This window comes from Falco rusticolus, chromosome Z (genome assembly GCF_015220075.1).
Source record: "Falco rusticolus isolate bFalRus1 chromosome Z, bFalRus1.pri, whole genome shotgun sequence".
In the NCBI taxonomy this organism is placed as follows: Eukaryota; Metazoa; Chordata; class Aves; order Falconiformes; family Falconidae; genus Falco; species Falco rusticolus.
The window spans coordinates 28,196,242-28,217,568 of NC_051210.1; the positions used below are offsets into that span (position 1 = coordinate 28,196,242).

At 40.2% G+C, this 21,327-nt stretch overlaps 1 protein-coding gene across 2 annotated transcripts; it reads right to left on the reverse strand.

Moving 5' to 3' along the window:
* Positions 1 to 1,884: 1,884 nt before the first annotated feature.
* Positions 1,885 to 18,687, reverse strand: FAM174A (family with sequence similarity 174 member A). 2 transcript variants are annotated; one of them, XR_005101908.1, is made up of 4 exons: positions 18,321 to 18,687; positions 8,750 to 8,884; positions 8,531 to 8,643; positions 1,885 to 3,407 (listed from the first exon to the last, which is right to left on the reverse strand). XR_005101908.1 is itself a non-coding variant. In XM_037373584.1 (3 exons), the coding sequence occupies exons 1-3, from the start codon at positions 18,599 to 18,601 to the stop codon at positions 3,386 to 3,388; spliced, it is 438 nt and encodes a 145-aa protein (XP_037229481.1). In that variant the 5' UTR covers positions 18,602 to 18,687; the 3' UTR covers positions 1,885 to 3,385. The 2 variants fall into 2 exon arrangements, 1 of the variants encoding a protein (XP_037229481.1); XM_037373584.1 differs by lacking the exon at positions 8,531 to 8,643.
* Between the last annotated feature and the right edge of the window lie 2,640 nt (positions 18,688 to 21,327).

Here is a 21,327-nt window from a genome sequence, read left to right on the forward strand (position 1 = left end):
ATCCTGATAGTATCTGTAAGAAATCTTCTCATTTAACTGTGTCTTAAAATAGGAATGCTTCAAGATATAAGCTAAACAGTCTGCAAGCCACTAGGACTAGATAAGCAACTCTGGACAGAGAAATATCATGCAAAAAACCGCATCACAAGACAGCACTCCAGAAAGGTCTGGGTTAATTCTGCTAGGGTTTAGTAGTTAACAACTTGGAATGACATTAGTAGTAGTACCATGAAACAAGAAGTTTGTAGAAGACAGCACTCTATTCCAAAACTATGCAGGAGTCCATCCACACTGGGTCTTTTTTGAGACCTGGGTCTTTCACTTGGCTCATATATTGGTCCTTTCTTGGCTCTTACTCATCAACAAGAAAAATAAAAAAGCTTCTGCCTCTTCCGACTCATGGATTTCTTGTTCTCAGAACCATTCACAGTATCTGAGGGTGTATACTCCGTTATCGTATCAATACACTGAACTAACATATTCAGACTTGATCAGGAACTACATATTCTTGTATGTGCAATGTTTCCAATTGCATTAATGAAAAAAATAGTCACAGAGCCCTAATAAACAGTAACAGATATACCACAATAGCTTTAATACTGTAAAATTTATACAGGTACAAAAGCTACTTTAACCACCATTTTTCTCAGAGTCTTCCAAGATTTTTCTCCATAATCCCTTTCTGTCTCCAGAAACTCAAGTTAGTGAAGAAATCTAGGCTCTCCCTCAGCTTATTTCACATTAAACTTGGGCTACTTCATACCTTTAAGGAGCTTTCTTTCAGACCAGCTCCCGTTCCTTACTGGCCTATTAACATCTTGAATCAAAATGGGAATCAAACTTTCCATACATGGCTATTCAGTTAAAGATTTCGTAAATACCCGTCTTCGCATCTTCAATCTTGCACGTAAAGTGATAAGTACACTTCATAAAAGACACGTCAGTTACCAGCCTCTGGAGTGGCACAGTCTTCCCAAAATTTTTGGAAGAATGTTAGGCTACCGTAACAACAGCTTTTCAGCCACAGCTAGAAAAACTGCTGATAGTGTTGCACATATCAACAGGGGCTGCACATAATTCACAGCAGATTTCCAACTGTTAAGACCAAGACACATACAACATCGGTTATTTTAGACTAATTTTGTGTCTGCAAAAGCAGTGAAAGCCAGATCAGCTATTGAAATTAATATGATCTGGACAAGGCCAAGGAAGTTCACAACATGGACCACACAGTATCTGGCATACCAGAAAACAAAACTATCACAACATATTACTAGTTGTATGACTGCTTTATGGAAGCTTATCCCATAAAATAGATCCTCATAATTCTGGAGCATGCATCCACAAAGCCCACATAATTTTTTTGGAAATTTATTGTTGCCCCTTTTGCCCCAAAATTTGCTTCGAAATAAAAATAACCAGTTCTGTTCTGTTTTTCCTTCAGGAAAATCTCAAGACCCAGGAGATTAGAAACTGAGAGCCATTTCCAGTGTTTGTGACATAAACAATTCAAGTATCTATGGTTAGTTGGCATAATAGCTTCTCAGGATGTATTCAGCTCAAAACCTAGAAAGATTCTACAGAATTAATTGTATGATGTCAGGAAGACAGTCTTTACCGCTAGGGCTAACATGTGGCATATCACTAGAAGGATTAAAATCCAAATAAAGATTGCAATTATGTTTAGTTTTAACATTGATAGTCCCTTTTATATACAGAGGTAACATGCTTTACCTTCTATCCTTTGTTGTTCTCTTACCTGCAGCCTACGACACAGCTATACTTCACAATGTCTCTAGATTCCCCAGCTAAGCCTCTCTGAGAACCAGTGCTTTCATTTAGATTTTATCTTTACATATGGGCAGAAAAAGTCAGGTAAAAGAGGACAGGGCGCAAAATAAACTTGCATTTATTGTAAATACAATGTATTTCCCAAATACGTGTGGTGCAAGTGCAACTGTAGTGAAAATTACCTTAGGACATTGATTTCACATCCATTACTTCAGAGCTCATTGGAGTTGCTACTAGGGCAGATAAGGTTTCAGTACCGCGTATCAGCTGGCACAGGGCTAAAAAGGTCTATAGCTGACCCGCTCCATGCACCATCACTGCAGAAATAACCTCAAGGACAAACAGCATATTCCAATTTTATTCAAACACCAAGAGAGGACTGAAAAAAAAAATATCAGGAAATATAATCCCTTTTTTTCCCTGTAGCCCATAACACAGGAACTTTCAGGAAACGTAGCCAGCCTCACCAATACTGCTACAACAAGTTTATGCCTTCATATTAGATACATACAGAACTGGCAATAAATTTACAGAGTAATTTTAATGAACTGGAATTTGAATATTTGTATGCTTTATCAAGATTCCTGTGGAAACTGCAAGACATTTTTAAAACCAGGTCTTCCAGATCTTAAAGCTTGTTCTATTAATTTTTCTAGCACTAGTTAAAAAATAAACATAATTGCTGGATGCCAACTACATTCATATGAATATTACCACACATTTCATAGTAACAGCTGCTTCTGATGTCACTCTCTCATTTCAGAGTTACAGCAAATTTAGTATTTGACCTAGATTGTTTAAAGAGTACAAAAGTAAACAAGGGTACCCAGGAGGCTTGTATCTGTTTTACCGTGAGTCTGAACAATGACACTGCATGGACTACACAGCAGCAGTACCCTGAAGTCAGTAAGCAACATTTGTTCACACAAGTTGAAAATGGACCTTGCAAAAAAATTGACTCAATAGCTGTAATCAGTAGTCTAAACTGCAAAAAGATGTTGCAGTACTGCGTTTTACAAGATTGCATTAATACATTCTTAAAACCTATACTGTTGAAGTATCACGCTAATGGCTAGGAACACTGTAAATAGTTTTTATTTGTTCAATAAAGTTTACATAAAACATGTTAATTCAGTTTAAAAAACATCTCAACACACGAGGCAGTAGTTTGGCTTTTTATTTGCACAGAATAAATGATCTCCTCAACTAAAATCAAGTTCTAACAATTTTGAGGAGTCCACAGAGGCTATATTTACTTACAATTTAATATCAGCAAAAAAAAAAAAAATTGTTAACATTCCAGATTACTGTAGAAAAAGTGTATACCACACTTATGGCATACAAAAAATACCCCATTTTCAAAAGTAATCTCCCTTCCAAATAAGTTTTCATTTTAGTGTCCTCTCTCCCCGTAGACTTTACATTTAGAATTCTCTATATACAGAAAGGTACAAGTTGGTACAGTATTTATTGCAACAAATTAAGGATGCCATAATATACACAAATTAAATTAGCCCCTCCAAACTGCATATACTTTTGCTTCTTAGTCCTTCCATGAAGCAGTCTCCTTCTCTGGTTCTAAGATTAAGTTCTTTCACTGAAAGGCACGTACTTCTCTATAAGAGAAGAAACAGATGCATTAAGCTGAAATGTTCTGTTCCAAGGGGAACTTTACCCTACATTTTTGAAAATCAAACATTATGAAAAACACAGAGATGTAACATCTTATTATTAAATCTGCCTGTAAAAACTCATAGTTATCGTATTACTGTGAAGCAAAGTGCCATAAAATTCCATTAATTTAAACTTCCCAAATACAGAGACAGCTCACTTACGAAAAAAGAAAACCTGAGTTTTTACCACGTTGGGAGATATTTTTAAACTTTCAAGGGTCTGAGTTCTTTTGAAACTGTTGTAACTCTTGGTAGCATTCCACAACTGGAATGCTATCAAAATCAGAGTAAGTGCTTTTCCTTGTGCAACAGTAGTTTGTGTGTAAAGTGATTTAATGAGGATTGTAAACTATTCGTATGACTGACCTTTGAAAACCAAAGATGTGATACTAAGATACTAAGATACAAAGATGTGATACTTCAGTTGAGATGTAGGTAAAGTTGCATGGTGAGAAACCAAACGTTAGATTTTCAGACTGACATTTAATAGTATGCTACTGAACAAAATGGCTAAAATATCCCATTACAGTAAGCTGCCCCAAAATGAAGATGCAGAGACTAGCTACATGGGTGATGAAAACAGTGGGAGTGCACTTAAATTGCATCTATGCTTAACAGAGGGCACCGTGAACGTTTTTTCATGTAGCTCTAAAAGAAAACAGCAACATTCCAAGTAATAACCTTATACAGGATGCCAGTATACTAACACTGATTTTAGGAAATAAGCCCATTTCTCTGCCTAGCCTTGGAAAGGGTCAAATAGGCTTACCAGCTAACCCAAAACAAGCCTATAGGGATTTCTAACATGCATATTGTGCCATAGAGTATCACCTTAAAAAAGGCCTGATTGTTTTATCAGGAAAATGAAAATATCAAGGAAAACAAAAGCAGAGTGGATACTAACGCAGTCTATTAATAGGTCATAAAGAATGAAGGAAAAAAGGCAACTATTTCCTATGTAAAACAGTATTTCTGTAATTTGTTGTCCATAAGAAATGTACATGAACCCACCAAAACATGCAGATTGGAATCTGCTGTAACCGTGATTAGTTTTCAGTGCTTTTATGAGGGTAAGAAACTTATAAACTGATTAAGCTGATTCTTGACTATAGTTAAGCAAAATTGCAACTGTGATTTACTTAACAAAGGACTAACTCAAAAACCATTAAAGGTCCCTCTTTGTTCTCTGATCAGCTGCTCCAAGCCTGACTGCATATTTATGCTACCTTAAAAAAACCCCAACCAGCTATACCTCTGAATTACTGCAAGTGTCAGGACAAAGTGTAATGACATCTGAGAATATCTGAGTATCATTATCATCAAGTTGTCCTCAGTGACTCTGATTACTTACACATTTTGTACTCCCTTTGGTCATTCTTGGTTAAGCAGTAACATGAAGACAGACTACTAAGCTTCAACACAGATGCAGAAGACTTAGTTGAAACAAGAAAAAAAACAACTGAAGAAAGTACATTCCCAATTAAGTTTTTTTTTAAAAAAATAAAGTACTCTACATTAGTTTTCAAACTTCCCTCCCAGCAATGCCGTTGCTCTGCAAAGTTTGGAAAGCATTTTATCAAGCTGTTCCATAGAGATTTGTGGAGTACATTAACATGTTCAGCACTGTTCTCCTCCTATACACAGTTTCAAGATAAAAAGTAACATTTAAAACTTTGAGAGCTTCTCTCCATAAAGGAGAACACAGCAAGCTCTAAATATACATTAATGGGAGTATATTGACATTACTGACTAAACATAACTGAAGCTCTTGTTTTCTCAAGCTCCCAGTATCAAAATAATGACTTTTATAATTTAGGCACTTACTTTCGGAGCTATCTTGAAACAACAATAACATCTTCCCCCTTTATTATCTACAGTTACTCTCCTCTGAAGGTATTACTTCCAATCTGTTTAGTCAATTTTCCTCAGCAATTTAACAGAAACATGTTAAAATTAAGTTTGGTTAGATCAGTCAGCTACTCCAATAAAATTAACTTGCAGTTTCACTGGAAGGCTGACATTATCATCTCCTCTGTGAGCAAACATGAAATTTTGCAGCCCCACAAGGCAGAAACAAAGGTACACCTATGCCACAAGTTATATGTATTTACTCTAGACTATGACATGTTCAGATATTACGTGCCACTTCTCTCTCCACTTTTTCTGGCTCTTTGGACTTGGATCAAAACAACAGGTACTGCTTTTTCAGCTACAGCTGGATGCTTTTAAAATCAGATACTACTGACGTAGAAGTTCCTTCATCAACAAGATACCACAGTATGTGAGGAACCGTATTTATTAAAATAAATACTTATCTTACAACAGCTATGCCATCAGCTAAATGAAACACTACTAACGTATTCAAACTGTTTGGATCATATGTCATCCAAAGGCCTATTTTTTACAATAGTCTGGATCAGTAATCTACTTTAAAAATACTTCCAGTTTGCTTGGTATAGCTAAACAAAATTATGATCTGCAGTACTTCAGTTTGAGAGGGGCTGAGTATTTGGAAATTAGAACGCTGCTTTCTTTGGTGTGTTTCTTTTTTGTTTTGCATTGGGGTTTTTTGCCAGCTACAACACCAATGTGATTTTTTTTGTAGTTAACACAGTTAAGGGCAAGTGCAGTTCAAAGCCTACTGTCTACAGATATAAAGCGTTTACTTTAATGCAGGTTAATTTCTTAACCATAAAACAAATTAACTTCAACCACAGAAAGTGTAGTGGTAAAAACATTCATTTCAGACATGTTTTGACAAAATCCATATTGGGATCAGAGGTAGGGCAATCCATAAGACAGTGACTTCATTGAGTATGAGTTCCCAAGATAAATTTTAAAAAGGAATGACTAGAATATGCTCTACCTGATTGAATAACCATGGCAGAAATATATAGGATCCTTGGTACACACCTGTTCTGATTTTGGAAGTTCTCAGGTTGGTCTTTTTAGAGTGACAGGCCATCAAAAAGCATATGTACATATATATACACCCCAGTTTCACCCTAGCATGTTTGCGTGGCAAAAAGGGAGAAATAAAAATAAGGACCTCAGTCTACACCATACTTCCTTTTCTTATTGTTTTTAACTTTTGTTTCGTCCTTATACATTCTGTCAGGGACAAGAATAAAATACTCAAAGATGAAATAATAACTGAAGTAAACCAGACAAGAACAGTATCTATCTGCTTTACATACTTTGGTTACTCTATAAGCTGCTGCAAGACTATAACTGCAAAATGGATTTGTAACAATTTAAAAATACTGTGCATATTAAGATACTTCTACAATAAAATACTTGAATGATCATTTTTTCTTCCTCAAATTGAACTGTTGAAATGTAGAATAAAAAAAAAAACCAAACCAACAGAAACCCACCCTCTGAAAACCTCTGATATTATTTTAGTGAACTTTCCCTTTAGGGTGTTCATAGCTTCTATTTTAATGTATGCAAAGAGGTTTAAAGAAACAGACACTGCCGCAGTTTTGTAGCTTCAGACTTACAAAATACAATCTTGTTTATTTTAATTTACAGTAAGCTTCAAAGCTATGAATTTCAGATTTCTCTGCAGAATGTGAATTTAGTTTAGACAGCAACCTACTAAGGTAAAAGAATAGGGTTAAAAGACACATGCTCCATTTCAGTGTCTGGAAAGCTTAATATAATCCCCCCAAAGCAGGTATATTGGAAGCTATTATAAGCAGCCCAAAAAATGAGAACATTTACCTACATGTATAAGACACATATATTTCAATACCACTTATTAACACAGCCTCCTCTGCACTAGAGAACACAGTACATATATTTCTATTTAACACATAGATAGTATAGTACCTTTAAATAAAATAGTGCTCTTGAGACATAATCAGCTCCTTGAAGCTTAACAACTACAACCATGCTCAATCTCCAAATAAGCATACAAGAGTATGAAGCAACCTCTAAACCATGAATACAACAGCATTGCTGTTAGTTGTGTAACACTGTTAATGATGACTAGCCATATTAATCGTGTTTATCCCTAGTAAAAAGGTTACTTGATAGTCCTGTAAATAAAGATTTATAAGGAATATCATGAAGTCTAATAAGTATGTTGAGTTACAAGAAAAGTTAAAAGATCTAAGAAAGCCATTGAGGGAATTCCTGGATATAATGTGACAATTAACTGTTACATAATGGGCATATTTTATACTGGAACAAGGCTAGTAACATGGGGTAACTAAGTGCCACATGACTCTCTAATACAGAGGAGTGGGAAGTGGAGGTATTCTGACTATTTTCTTCTACTGTATGGGGGAGAGAAAAAGGAAAGGGTGGTCTTGACTCATGAAAAAAATTTCATCTGAAAGATTCCCCCCAAGGAGACAAAAAAGACTGAACCTTTCACTTCCAAGTTCCAGAACTGCATGCCAAGTTGTTTCCTGATAAACAGCAGAACATCTGACTTACTACTCCAATACTTATAATTCATTAGAGACTTCATATATTGCATTTGTTGAATTGTTTTGATGAGACTTTAATTCAGTTTCACATTAAACAGTGCTGAATCAATTACTAGCTGTGGCTGGCAGAATTCATCATTTTACCGCCTCTGATACTTGACAGTAGCCCTTAATATGACCATTCTATGAAATAAAAACTGTCTTTGCATGTACAGCATGATGGCATTACTCCGTAAGCAAAACTTTTTTTAAAGTTTGAATTACATAAGTTTAAGTTTGGATTGATCACAATGTTTAAGTCTAAGAACAATAAGGAAATATAACAAAATTTTCCTGTATGTATATAGTTTCAGAAGGTGATTTAAGGATACGAACCCTTCTATGCAGCAGTACCAAATCTAGAACTTGTTGCTGGATCATTATCAACTATCTGCTGACTACTTCAGCAATGCACAAGACGAACAAAACTGCTAGAAGCAGAGAACTCATAGGAGAATACACCAGAAAAATTGAGGAGCCTCCAAAATAAAAAAAAAAAAAAAGAAAAAAAGAGAAAGGAAAAAGCTAGTTGTCAACTTTAACATAAGCTTCAGTAATGATACTGTATTTGTAACAAAAATATCCTACCTTCCTCTCCATTTCTCTGGAACTCACATGCTGAAGACAAATGGTGTTTATCTTCTTGCCCACTAAATTCTTGCCCATTTAAAATTCAAGTGATCTTGACATCCCTTGTCCAACTACATGCATATGAAACACAGTAGTGAGCTTTCTCAGTGAAACTGCTTACCATCCATACTCCTTCACTTCTATTGCTAGAAGTACCTTTGGCTGTTATATACAAACCTTCGAGGATGATTGGCATCAAACAGTGTTGTATCATCATCATCATCATCTTGCTCTAATGGGGTCAGCTCCATGTTTTCTATGTTTGTATCCAAAACTCCGTATCTTCGGGTTTTTCTGTTTCGCCTTCTGAGCCTGAAATGTATTTTAAAATATTTAAGTTCTATAAATTCTTCTCTACTTTCTATTCCAACAATGTTAGAAAACTATCCTTTAAAATACAGCTATATTGATACTCACCATAAATGTAAAAAAATTTAGTATAGGTACAGGTGTACACACTTAGCTCTAAGATATCGAGAAGTCAGACAACGCTAAGTGTCAAGAGTTTACATGAAACAACTAAGGCCAGTAAGAACGTCATCTGTAGTTTTGTACAGAATTACAGTAGTGAATGCAAAAAGCTTATACAGGCACTTGGTAGCTAAATGCAAGAGCCAGGTAAAATTACATGCAAAAGCACACTTCTAGCAGATCCTACAATGAGAAAAAAATTATCTTGCTACATATCCCCTATGTGTTTTATGCATCTTTTATAAAGCAGCGGATCAAATAAGAAAGAAACTCAACAGAGTTATAGCAAAGATACACACAAGTCATAGGTCCACATTGAAACACCATCATTTGAGAAATCTTTTATAACTATCAAGTTAAAAACATTGTTTATAATTACACTCTGGAATGAGAACTTGTAGAGTCAATGTCTTGTATGCTTCACAAAACACAGACCGAAGAGAGGCAGCGATCCAGATTTCTGGGTTAAGGGACAGGGCTTATCACAGATGAACTGACTGTTTGCATCTGCTTTTCTCACTTTCCGTGGCTTCTCTACGTGGGCCTGGGTCCCACATAAGCCCCAGACACACTCACGCACTGAACTGTTCTATTTGGCATTGCAGAACTATTCCTATACACACCGAATATGCCTTCCTCAAGTCTTTGAAGATCAGGAACTTGGATCACTAGCAACTCAGCACACACTATGCAAAGGCACTGATTTACAAAATGCTGACAAAGTCAGGTACTGCATACTAGCAAACAGCTGCTACATTAAAGGTATCGGACAAAAAAAAAAATAATCTGCTTTCTATGCATTTAGTGCTAAACTCAAATGGGATAGGAGCCTTCCCTTTTAGAAACTCCAGATCTACAAAACCAAGCTAGGTATCTAGAAAATGTGCCTACAACATTCAGGAACCGCAATACTGGATATTTCAGAGCTAATAATCAAAAAGATTATTTATGCAAAACATATTATGCTACTATAGTATGTACCATACTTTACTATAGTATGTACTATAACTTTAACCGCCTGGTAAGAGATATCAAATACAATATTGAGACTCAGCTTCACATTCTGTCCTGAATTCTGTTGTGCTTAAATAATTTTTTTAAATGCTTCTTGGAAAAGCGTTCACTTTTTCACACCAGGGTAACTTTGAAAGGACACACAGTAGTATCCAGTCTTGATTTAGACTATATTTCATTGTATTAGACCTCCTTTTGTAACTAAGAAGCAAACGTAACCTTGTTAGGATGGGAAGGGTATAAAATACACCTAATTCTTCAATGTGCTCCAACTTCTGATATTATATATAAAAAAAAAAAAATCAGCATGATCATTTCCTCCACCCCCAACTACGATTTGAAATAGCAGCAGCTGTTGTGCCAAGCATTTAAGTACTTTAGCACAACTTAAAAGTACGTAACGTCATCGTGTGAAGCTAAGGCTAATATCAAAGATGCAAATTTCACCTTTTTGCTCACAACAAAGTTCCTTCCATTTTTTTCCTTCATTTTATCTGGCCTTTAGTCCTCAATATAGAAAGAAGCTGTATATTTCAAGTACCACACAGAAGAAAATTCTAAAATTTTAAGATGGTGAAAACCATAGTTGTTTCATATATATCTTATCTTTTTGTACTGAAGTAGAAGCTGGGCAATTGGTGGTAGGACAAGCATTCCCAGACATTCTAGTAGTCTAGATATTATCTTGAACACAAATAAAACAGGAAATGAAGGAGAGGCAGTTCATGCTATTCGCAGAGTCAATATTTCTGTCAAGCTCACCATATACTTTACTTTTTTACTTATCGGGAAAAAATGAAATTGAATCACTACTGTGAGCTGAGAATAACCTAAAACAGTCATAGCAAATATCCAGATTGTGATAATGAAGAAAAAATTTATCACAAGCCTGGCACGAATTTCTAGATTCAAACAAATGCTGTTGAAAAAGTGGTAACAGAATTTTTTGTGACATGAAAACTTTCACTACATACAGATTAGTCAAAAGATTAAAGCTAAAATACTGGAGATGCTTATGCAACATGCATGTATGGTCAATAACTATGACAGCAGAACGGTCAGGAGTGTTAACAAAAACTTAAACCTTTTTACCCTTTGACTGTTAGGAAAACCTAGGACAAAATCCCATTCCATTAAAGTCAGTAGTGCTCTCTATGCTTCTCATGAACTAAACAGAGATAATTTTAATTTTTATAGTTACTATGGACTTTGTTACTTTATAGTTACTATAGTTACTTTGGCATCTAATAAGATAAAAGTTATGAAAATGGATTTAAAACAACATAAAAAGTCGATGTTATACTTCTACATGCTTAGTCCTAATCCTTCCTCAAATACAGCTAATAACAGTAGAGGAATCCATAAGGAAATATAAACAGGTATTATCTGAGTAACATCAGAAATGGCATAGATTTTTAAACTAAGAGGACAGCTAAATAAGAGAAACTAAGAATGCTGGTATTTAAAAAAAGGCAGAAAGTGTGTTAAGAAAATGAGATGTGAAGCAAAACAACAGGTCAAGTTTAAAGCACATTCAGTGCCTAAAGAAACTCAGAACTGCAAGAAACAGACTTGAGTGGGAAGAGTTTAAAAAAATCCCACCACCACAGAGTATGGTAAAAAACAGCCACTACATAACATGTGACCTCCTTTTGGGGTGGGATACAATTCCAAAACTGACTGCTGACAGAAATCTCAAAATCTCAGTCATCTCAGGCAGTACAATGTTAGCTTAGATCCCAGAACTTCCTTGTACAAAAAGGTATTCTAAACTACGTATTTATAAGTTCTTTGAATGCTTATCTGGTGTACCAAATACAAACATCTTCTGAACATGTCTGCCCAAAGAAGTAGCAGAAGAATCATTAAAAAGCAAAAAGCAACAGGGCAAGGTACCTTTACATAACAGAATTTTCTCATTTCCATGAAGTCTTGATAATTAATTGGTTTAGTTTTGTGTATCACCACATTGATGGGATATATTTTGAGAAACTGGTATTTTCAATGTCAAATTCTACTGCAGTTAGAAGTAAACCTCCTTCAAAGCAACAATAGAGTTCAAACACAAGTCTTACCTGCATCTGATATCAAGTAAAAGGATCACTGCAATATTTGTCCTTAATTCCATCCAGAAAATTAATTTTGCATAATAACTGTGTAAAATATTTTCTCCCAAGGACCTTTCTATTTATTTTCTGTGTAGAACAGAGCATTGTAGGATTTGCAGGATAATGGCTGCTTATAAGCCGATGTAACTTAAAACAGCTTCCAAATAATTTTTACCTTCTTTTAGGGGAATCCTGAAAAAGGAGATGCAAACATAGCCTTAAAACAAACTACTCAGTCCTTAGACTGTACCAGAAAGGAAAAAACCAAACCACTGCATGCATTAGAGAAAAACCTAGGCAAACAAAAGGAAAACAGATCTCAAACGAGATAGCTTTTCAATGCTGATAATCACAGAGAGAAGCTAGTGCTATCTATCAAGCCTGTAAATGCTTTCCAAAAAGTTCAAGACGTCCTCATTCTACTGTCACATTATTACACTCCATGCAAATTCAAGAAATTTAATGCAATTTAGATCTAAAAGGCTGGCATAAATCCACACTGTTTAATGCTGTGAGTGAAGTCCCACCCTAGGAGCACAAACACCAATACCATTTCTTAAAAGAAGACCGATAAACACATCAGCAGCACTGGTGTAACAGAATTATTTAGAATAATACAAGATTGACTATGACTCACAATACATATATAGAATTTCTATCATGATTACACACGTCACATACGGCATACTTATTGCATATTGCAAGCTTAATATAGAAATGTCTCTAAACAATAAAAATGTTAGCACAAAATGACATTTTCCTGTAGTCATTCCCACCTATATAAGGGGAGACCAAACAAGCTATATTACACTATCCTAATTTGTCCAGGTGTAAGGTAGCACTCTTGCAGCAAGCCACAAATACTTCAAACAAGATCAGTTCAATAAAGCAGCAATTGCTAATAACCTTGTCCTTTTAGGTGAAGTGTCTTTCTATTAGCAGCTTTTTACTTTTAGTAAACTCTACAATAAACCAACCTCCTCAACTCATCACCCTTCAGCTTCACAGTATTTTAGACAATTCTGAGTATCTGCCAAGGAATCTGCAGCTCTCATCACCTAAACCCAGAGGTAAGTCATACTCATGGACCAGTAATATGCCTTCTCAGAAGTGAAACTCAGATTTTCTTGCTCAATAGTTCCAAAGACAGACTACTTTCAAATAGGCAGATGAGTTACAGGCACACACTCACAGCTCTGCAAAAATGGAAGAGTTTGGTAACGGTCTGTAGACAGAACTAAGTTTTTACCTGTCCCAGAGTCGAGCCAGTGCTTGGAAAGTTCCATGCTAAAGTTTTCTTATATCTTGTGCTACAAAATATGCTACAGTTAACTCATATTCTCCATTAAATCATATTTTCAATAAAAATCATTTTTCCTGAACTATGAGCTATATTCATTACAAAAAGTATTCTCATAAAGTAATTACTTGAAGTGGGCTTTTCTTCTGCAAAAGTTATGCATGAACTACAGATTTCACACCCATGAAAGACATTCAGTAATCATCCTTCAAAAGGCTTTTAAATAACTTCCTAGACATTTATTTTACATTAAAATCATGATACACAATTCATACTGAAACATACTTTGAATGCTTCACTTAACATGTCAAATTATGTAGCCCACTTTTCCCCTAAAAAGAAAAGTTACTTCACCACGCCTGCTGTGCCCTGTTTTCTCATCACCTGAGAAAGAGGGCAGGTACTTCTTCCTACATAAACGTGGAGTAAGACCTTTCTCTGGAAAAGGACTCGTTAAAAACCCCCAGCTCTCCAGCCAGAGCAACAGGAGAAAACCCAAAAGGATACATGAATTGTAACTTCAGCTTTTCTGTGCATCAGAAAGGGCTAACACATAAGGTATTTTATGTAAATATCAAAACTATGAAGCGAAAAAGGTGATAAAACTACACTGATAGAGTGAACAAGGCATCACTGTGTCTCAGTTTTCTTTTGGTGGATATGCTGCATGATCTCGGACTTCATACTTTATTCTTTGCAATTCTTCTATTATAAAAGGAGTTTGGTATATACCAGAATCAGGGTCCATAAAAGCCCCAGAATTCTGTTTTAATTGGCAGAATTAACTACTGTAGCAAAACAAGTCTTTATACACAAGACCTTCAAGGTTACTCCAAGACAAGGGAGTCTAGAAAAGACTAAGGCTTCATTATAATAAAGATTGCTTTCACCAAAAGTGATTGGAAAAAAAACCAAAAAAAGCGTCAACACAAAAAAAGCCCAAACCTTTCTTACTGTAAGTGATAAAACACAGGAACATGTTGCCCAGAGAGAGCTGTAGAATCTGCATCATTAGAGATATTCAAAACTCAACCGGACAAGGGCTGAGGAACCTGCAGTAGGTGACCCTGCCATAAGCAGGAACTAGACTAAATCTCTAGAGCTCTCTGACAGCCTCTGCCACCCTGTGCCTTGTCCATTTCAGTTGTCACAACTATTGACAATACCTCCCAAATTAAGCTTAATGTACCAGAAGAAGGAGATGTGCAAGCAGCCCATGCTTTATAATCAGGGGGTTCAAACATGTCCACATACAAAGCCAGAAATGAAATTAACATTATTTTTTTTTCCAGACAGAGGAATTGCATCATCAGTAGTATCACCTGAGAAGGCTAACAGGAGATTGCTACAGATTACACAACCATTCCCAACCAAAATCCATATCCAAAAGTGGAGAGTTGTTAGCCACATTACTGAAGTTGTATCAGCTTGCAAAATATTTTCCTGAAAACACACTTTCAGTGCACCATCTTCACAGAAAGTCACATGGCTCTGAAAACAAAAAACTCCTACCTTTAAAAGAACGTATAAAATTGATAAAGGCAGACATTGGTACCTTCTTGAATCAGGCAAAGCTTTGGCTCAAGGTATCTCAACAGAAAGTAGCTAGATTTTCTAGGTAAAGTCTTTACCAGAACTTGAAAAAATTTACGTTTTATTTTAAATTTACAGAACTTTCCTCTGAATAAATCAATATGAAGTCTGTGTATATATTAAGCTAGAATACAGTATTTTGGTTGGAAGGGACCTACAAAGACCATCTAGCCCAGGGGTCCTCACACTGTTTAACCAGGGGCCGGCGCGGATGCAGTGGCAGGCAGCCATCTGCGGCTGCTTGGTTTCCCCCCCGCAACCCGCGGTGGGGGGGGCAGGGGGGGTCTGTAAATACCGGGGGCCGGATTGAGGACCCTGGGGGGCTGTACCCAGCCCGCGGGCCCTAGTCTGAGGACCCCTGGTCTAGTACAACTGCCTGACCACTTAGGGCTGACCGAAAATTAAAGCATGTTATTAAGGACACGGTCCAAATGACTTTTAAACCCTGACCACCTCTCTAAGCCTGTTCCAGTGTTTGACCACCCTGTCGGTAAAGAAATGCTTCCTAATGTCCAGTCTAAACCCCCCCTGGCACAGCTTTGAGCCATTCCCAGGCGTCCTGTCACTGATAGCAGGGAGAAGAGCTCAGCACCTCCCTCTCCTCTCCCCTCCCCCCGCCCCCCCGGCAGCTATAGAGAGCAATGAAGTCGCCCCCAGCCTCCCTGTCTCCAAACCAGACCACCCCAAAGCCCCCAGCTGCTCCTCACAGGCCATGCCTTCCAGCCCTCCCACCAGCTAGGCTGCCCTCCTCTGGGCACATTCAAGTACCCTGACATTATTTTTAAATTGTGGGGCCCAGAATTGCACGCAATACTCAAGGGGAGGCCACACTAATGCCAAGTACCGTGGGATATTCACCTCTTTGGACCGGCTGGTTATGCTGTGTTTGATGCATCCCAGGATGCAGAGGTTTGCCCTCTTGGCTGCCAGGGCTCACTGATGACTCATATTGAGCCTGTTGTCAGCCAGCATCCCCCAGATCCCTTTCTGCAGGGATGCTTTCCAGTCACTCCTTTTTGCATTTATATTTGTGCCTGGCATTTTGCCGTCCCAGGTGCAGAACCCAGCATTTGCACTTGTTAAAGTTTCATCCTATTAATAATTTCCCAATGCTCCAAACCATCTAGATCTCTCTGCAAAGCATCTTGTCCCTCCAAACAGTCACCAGTGGACTCATATTGAACTTACTGTCAACCAGCACTCCCAGATCCCTTTCTGCTGGGCTGCTCTTCCAGCCACTCCTCTCCCAACCTGTGTCCAGCATCACTCCATCCCGGGTGAGAGGCCGGCATTTGCTCTTGTGAAGTTTCATTCCACTGATGGTTGTCCAATATTCCAAACTCTCTAGATTGCTCTGCAAGACCTCTTGTCCCTCAACAGAGCCAACTGCACCTCCCAGTTTGGTATCATCAGCAAACCTGCTAATGGTGCATTCAACTCCTGCCTCCTCATGACTGATAAATACATTGGATGGAACTTGCCCTAAAATTGAGCCCTAAGGAACACTGCTGGTGACTCGTCACCAGCCAGATGTAGCCCCATTCACTACAACACTTTAAGCCCTGCCATTCAGTGAATTCATCATCCAGTGCACTGTGAACCTGTTCATCCCACAGCTGGGCAACTTGTCCAGAAGGATGCTGTAAGGGACAATATCAAAAGCCTTAGCAAGATCCAGAAAAACTACATCCACCACCTTCCCTTCATCCACTAGGCAGGTGACCTAGCTGAAAGTTCATAAAAAGCCTTGAAGCTTTTATGTCTGATAACAATACATATGGTTTCATTGCGAGAAAGTCTTTCGGAAGGAAACTAGGAGGTTTGTACCTAAACCTTAAATTCCTTATTACAACCATCAGCAAAAATATTCAAGTCATAAGTTCAAATTCAAAAGTATATGGTTCATCTACAAATTTCAGAAGCAAGAGGCAACAGAAAGATGCAGCAGTATTACAGAACATGAGTTTTAACCTTCCTGTTTACAGTATCACATAGGAGACAACAGTCCAGTTTCAAATGCTGAAGAGCAATCTTCCTATGGCCAAAACCAGAATATCAAAAAATTGCCACTTATGCAGAAAATAATGGCAGTAGATGAGAATTTCCTTTCCCAGCTCCTGCAATGAGAGGTTTTGTTTTTTTTTTATTGACTTGGTCTTTCCATACTACTACTCAGAACTCCAAATCCAACAGGCTCCTGTTAGGAGGTTAGGAGGAACAGAAACACTGTGAAGTGTTCATATTAATATTCACTTGCTTAAAAGATTATGCCATTTCCTTTAAGATATGGTATCATCAAGATACGGATTCAAATGAAAGTATGACTGAAGGCTGCTCAAGAGTGATGTGTAAGCGCTACAGAGCAAGCAGGATATCCTAGTCCACGCGGAGTGCATGTCTCAGTTAAGCGTCCCACACAGACCACTGTCTTTCAGCTATGTTTCTGGATTAAATGATGAAGGTACTGGACATACTAATGACCAGTATATCTAACTACAATGAGAAGTGCTTGCTGCATAATCTATACGCTTTATGCATAATCACATGCTTGTGCTTTGTCCCAAAGAGTTCACAGTTTAAGCATGAGAAGTAGCAAGTAAAACTGCAAAAGACAACAAAACACAGTGACAAACACCGTAATGCATATCATGTTATGCAGTCACTAGTTTCTGTTGAGAAACAAAGGCAAATGATGCAAGCTTTTTAAGGGCCCTTTCCTGAAGAAAGTGCAAACCAGAGAATTTTACTGAAAAAGCAAGCACAAAAGAAAGATGTTTACTGACAAAGAAGGGGAGATGGACAAATTCGGTAGCCTAGTGAGACAGCTGTTTCCAAACAGGGCAAAAATGACCCACAGAACGCACACAATTAAATTCAGCTGGACGGACGGCTGTCAACAGTGACAAGTCCACTTGAAAAGAACCGGGGGGCGCCAGGAGAAGCCCAGCACAGACGAACGGTATCACAGCCGCGAGCGGAGCCCGCCAGCACCTCTCCGCCCGCAGGCGGCGGGGAGGCGGCAGCAGGCCTCTCCCAGGCGCCTCAGCCGGCGGCGCCCCCCCAGGCGGCGGAGCCAGGCCCCGCTCGCCGGCCCCCGTCAGCAGCCGAGGGGACCCCGACCGCCCACACGCCGGGCCGGGAGCGGCGCGGCGCTGGCAGGAGTAGGGCCGGCCCCGGCCCGCTGCCTCCGCACGGCGGCCAGCAACGCCGCCGCCTGCCCGCTCGCTCCCCGCGGCAGCGCCGCCGCGGCCCCCGCCCTCACCGCACGGTCCGGATCACGAAGTAGACGATGAGCGCTCCGCTAGTCAGCACCAGCACGGACAGGGCGCGCTGGGTCATGGGCTGGCCTTGCTCAGGCGGCGCCGACACCTCCGCCAGGCGGCTGCCGCTGCTCCGCGTGGCGCCCCCGCCGGCCACCTCCGTGGGGCGAGGGGAGGCAGTGGCGGCGCTCCGGCGGGGAAGGGCGGCCGCCGCCGCCACCTCCCAGCAACGGGCAGACAGCAGCAGCCCCGTCAGCAACCAGGGCAGCGGTGGCGTCCACATGTCGCCCCCTCCTCCCGCCCAGCGCCGGGCCCGACCCCCGCTGCCGCCCAGCGCGGCCTAAGCGCGGCCGGGCCCTGCCGCCCTCTGGCCTCCGGAAGCGGAAGCGCCCGGCGCTGCCATGGAGGCGCCGGCGGGCATCCCGCCCCGCTGCCGGCTGCGGGGACGCGTCGCGGGGCGGGGCGTGCCGGGGCCGGGGCTGAGGCGCGGGGAGGCAGGTCGGCGGGAGCGCGGGTTGCCTGGGCCGGCCCGCCTTGCCCCCCGGCACCGCAGGGTGCAGCCGGCTGCCGAAGCGGGCCGCTTCTGTCCCGCAGCCTCCGCTGAGCCCCCGCCGGCAGCTGCGCAGTGGCCGGGCCCGTCGGCTGCCGGGCCCCGCGGGTGTCTGGGGGTAGGGCCCGCGTGGCTGGGCGGCGGGGTACGCGCAGGGGCCGGGCTGCAGGCTGGGCACCCACAGCTGCCGCTTCTGCCCTGTGCCTCTTGGGTGGCATTTTGGCGTTCAGAGCTTGGAGGGAACTTCTGTAGGTCAGGCTAGTAGGGGATGTGCATGTTCTTGCTCATAATGGCCAGATGTTACAGGTGTGGTGATGAGTTACCAGATCTGTGGTCCACTCGGCTTTTCCTATATTAAGCCTTTAAGCAAAATGATTAAGGAAAGATAAGCAGAAGGAGGGGGAATACTGGAAAATATTAGGGCCTGAAGACTTGGACTGCAGTTTTTGCTTCAGTTGAGGTCAAATGATGGAAAGATCAGAAAAGTGGTTGTGTCTAAGTGGACACAACTACCATCTAAGCAGCTTTCAGGAGCCCAGCGTGCACGTAGAAGAAGAAATCCATGCTGGCAGTTGTCATGTTAAGAAGGGGGGTTTCCTCAAACCCTCTATGTTTGATCCACCTGTCAGTTTCCCAAGAAAGATGAGACCCTTGTGCCCGACCACCCTGCCCGCTCCCTGCGTTCTGACAGCCCACCGTATCGGAGGGTGATTCAACCAACCTGTGCAGGGACCCTCCCGACAGCGTCACTGAGTCAAATTCCTGACAATAGCTATTCAAATCTCCAGAGCCTTATACAAAATGTTTAGCTGAAGGTTTTTATTTTACAAAATACAGGTTTGTGACAGAGCAAGGTTCAAAGATCGCTGGTGATAATACACTGACTGCAAAACAAGCTTAAAACAACATGCTTAAAAGAGCTAGCATGAGATAGTCATAGAATTAAGTTCATACCCAATAGGTGTCCTGATGGGGTAGAAGACAGGTTCAGCCCATCGACTGATCCCAGAAGTTACAATGGAGTCTCCCCTAACTTCTCCCCTTGGTTGTCCACTTTGATACTTCACAGTTCACTGCACATTCACCATCATACACAGGATTGGTCACTAGCCTGTCGCCTCCCCAGTGCAAACCAGTACGTATCCTCAGACAGTACTGCTGAAGTTCTTCACTAACTATGCATGCTCTCCAAGCAGGGGTTTGCCCTCTTTCAGGGGGCTATTTGAGCAGGAGGTCGTGGTCTCCCACTGCCACAATTGCCTTTGTTCTACCTTCAATGAATTTTATGTTGATGTATGGGGATCGTGACACCGTATCAGCTTCTCAGCTAGAACTTAGAACTTTAGAGGGTGGGTCAGCTTGACCTAATATTGTGACACTAAATCAAAATGTGCTATTTCAGGAGTTTGGGTAACAGTTCCTCCCCTTTAGATTTATTCAGGACCAGTCCACTTTCTTCATATTTAGGTGACGCTTGAGTGACTCTAGTCATACATATTGTTGTTATTGATTGGTATGATGTGCCCAGTGAGGTGTGGAAGTACCTTGGAAGCAGGTAACTTTGGGAGGGAGGTGTGCGTTAGTATTACAATGACATTATTTCATCTGAGGAATGTAATTCTGCCACAGTGGTTGGCTCAGTAGCAGACTTCTTATAGATTTTTCATGTGACAACTAGTACGCAGCTTATCAGCTGTGTGGTGCCATCAAGTTCCCACTCCTGTGGGGAACACAACAGAGCCTGGCCATGGTGTCTCTACTCTGCTCCAGCCTCCGTTACTCCTATCAGCAGGTGCTGAGATGGCAAGGTGTGCTGCTTAGGAAGCTGTGGTAAAGCAGTTTCTGTGCATGCCAACCACCCTGAAAGCGATAGCTGTATTTTACCCCAAAAAGTTTCTATAATACTATGATTCTATTTAGGTCCCAGTTTTCTCTAATTCCAGCCCCCAACGCCGCCTCCAAGTAATTTTCCCACAGCAGTAAGCTCTTTTTCATTTCTCACAGTATCAAAGGAAATGGATAAAATGCCAGAGTAACAAATAAACCTTGTACAGTAATATTTATTCATTTGACGTAACATGGATAACTACCAGATTTTGTATATGAGCAGGCTTGTTCTGATATCCCAGAGGCCTTAAAACTTTTCAATTTATCAATCAGATCAGGTCATGTAAAATCACATATAGGCAATTTCAGCTGTGATTATTTAATAAACTATTAACAAGTTTAGCTCTTAGTTAACTGGGAGAACAAACTCAAGGTCTTCTGGCACACAAACAATGAGATGGAATTTGGAAAGGGTAAAGCTGATTTAAATAGCATGTGTGCCGTTTAACTACCCCTTGAAAAAGTGGTCCTTTTTACAGGAATATTGTTTCAGATGCTTTGAACAACAGTTTTTGCTGAAGGAACTGAAGTGAGCATGTGACTAAGCTTTCTTGACAGCTTTCTCCATGGTT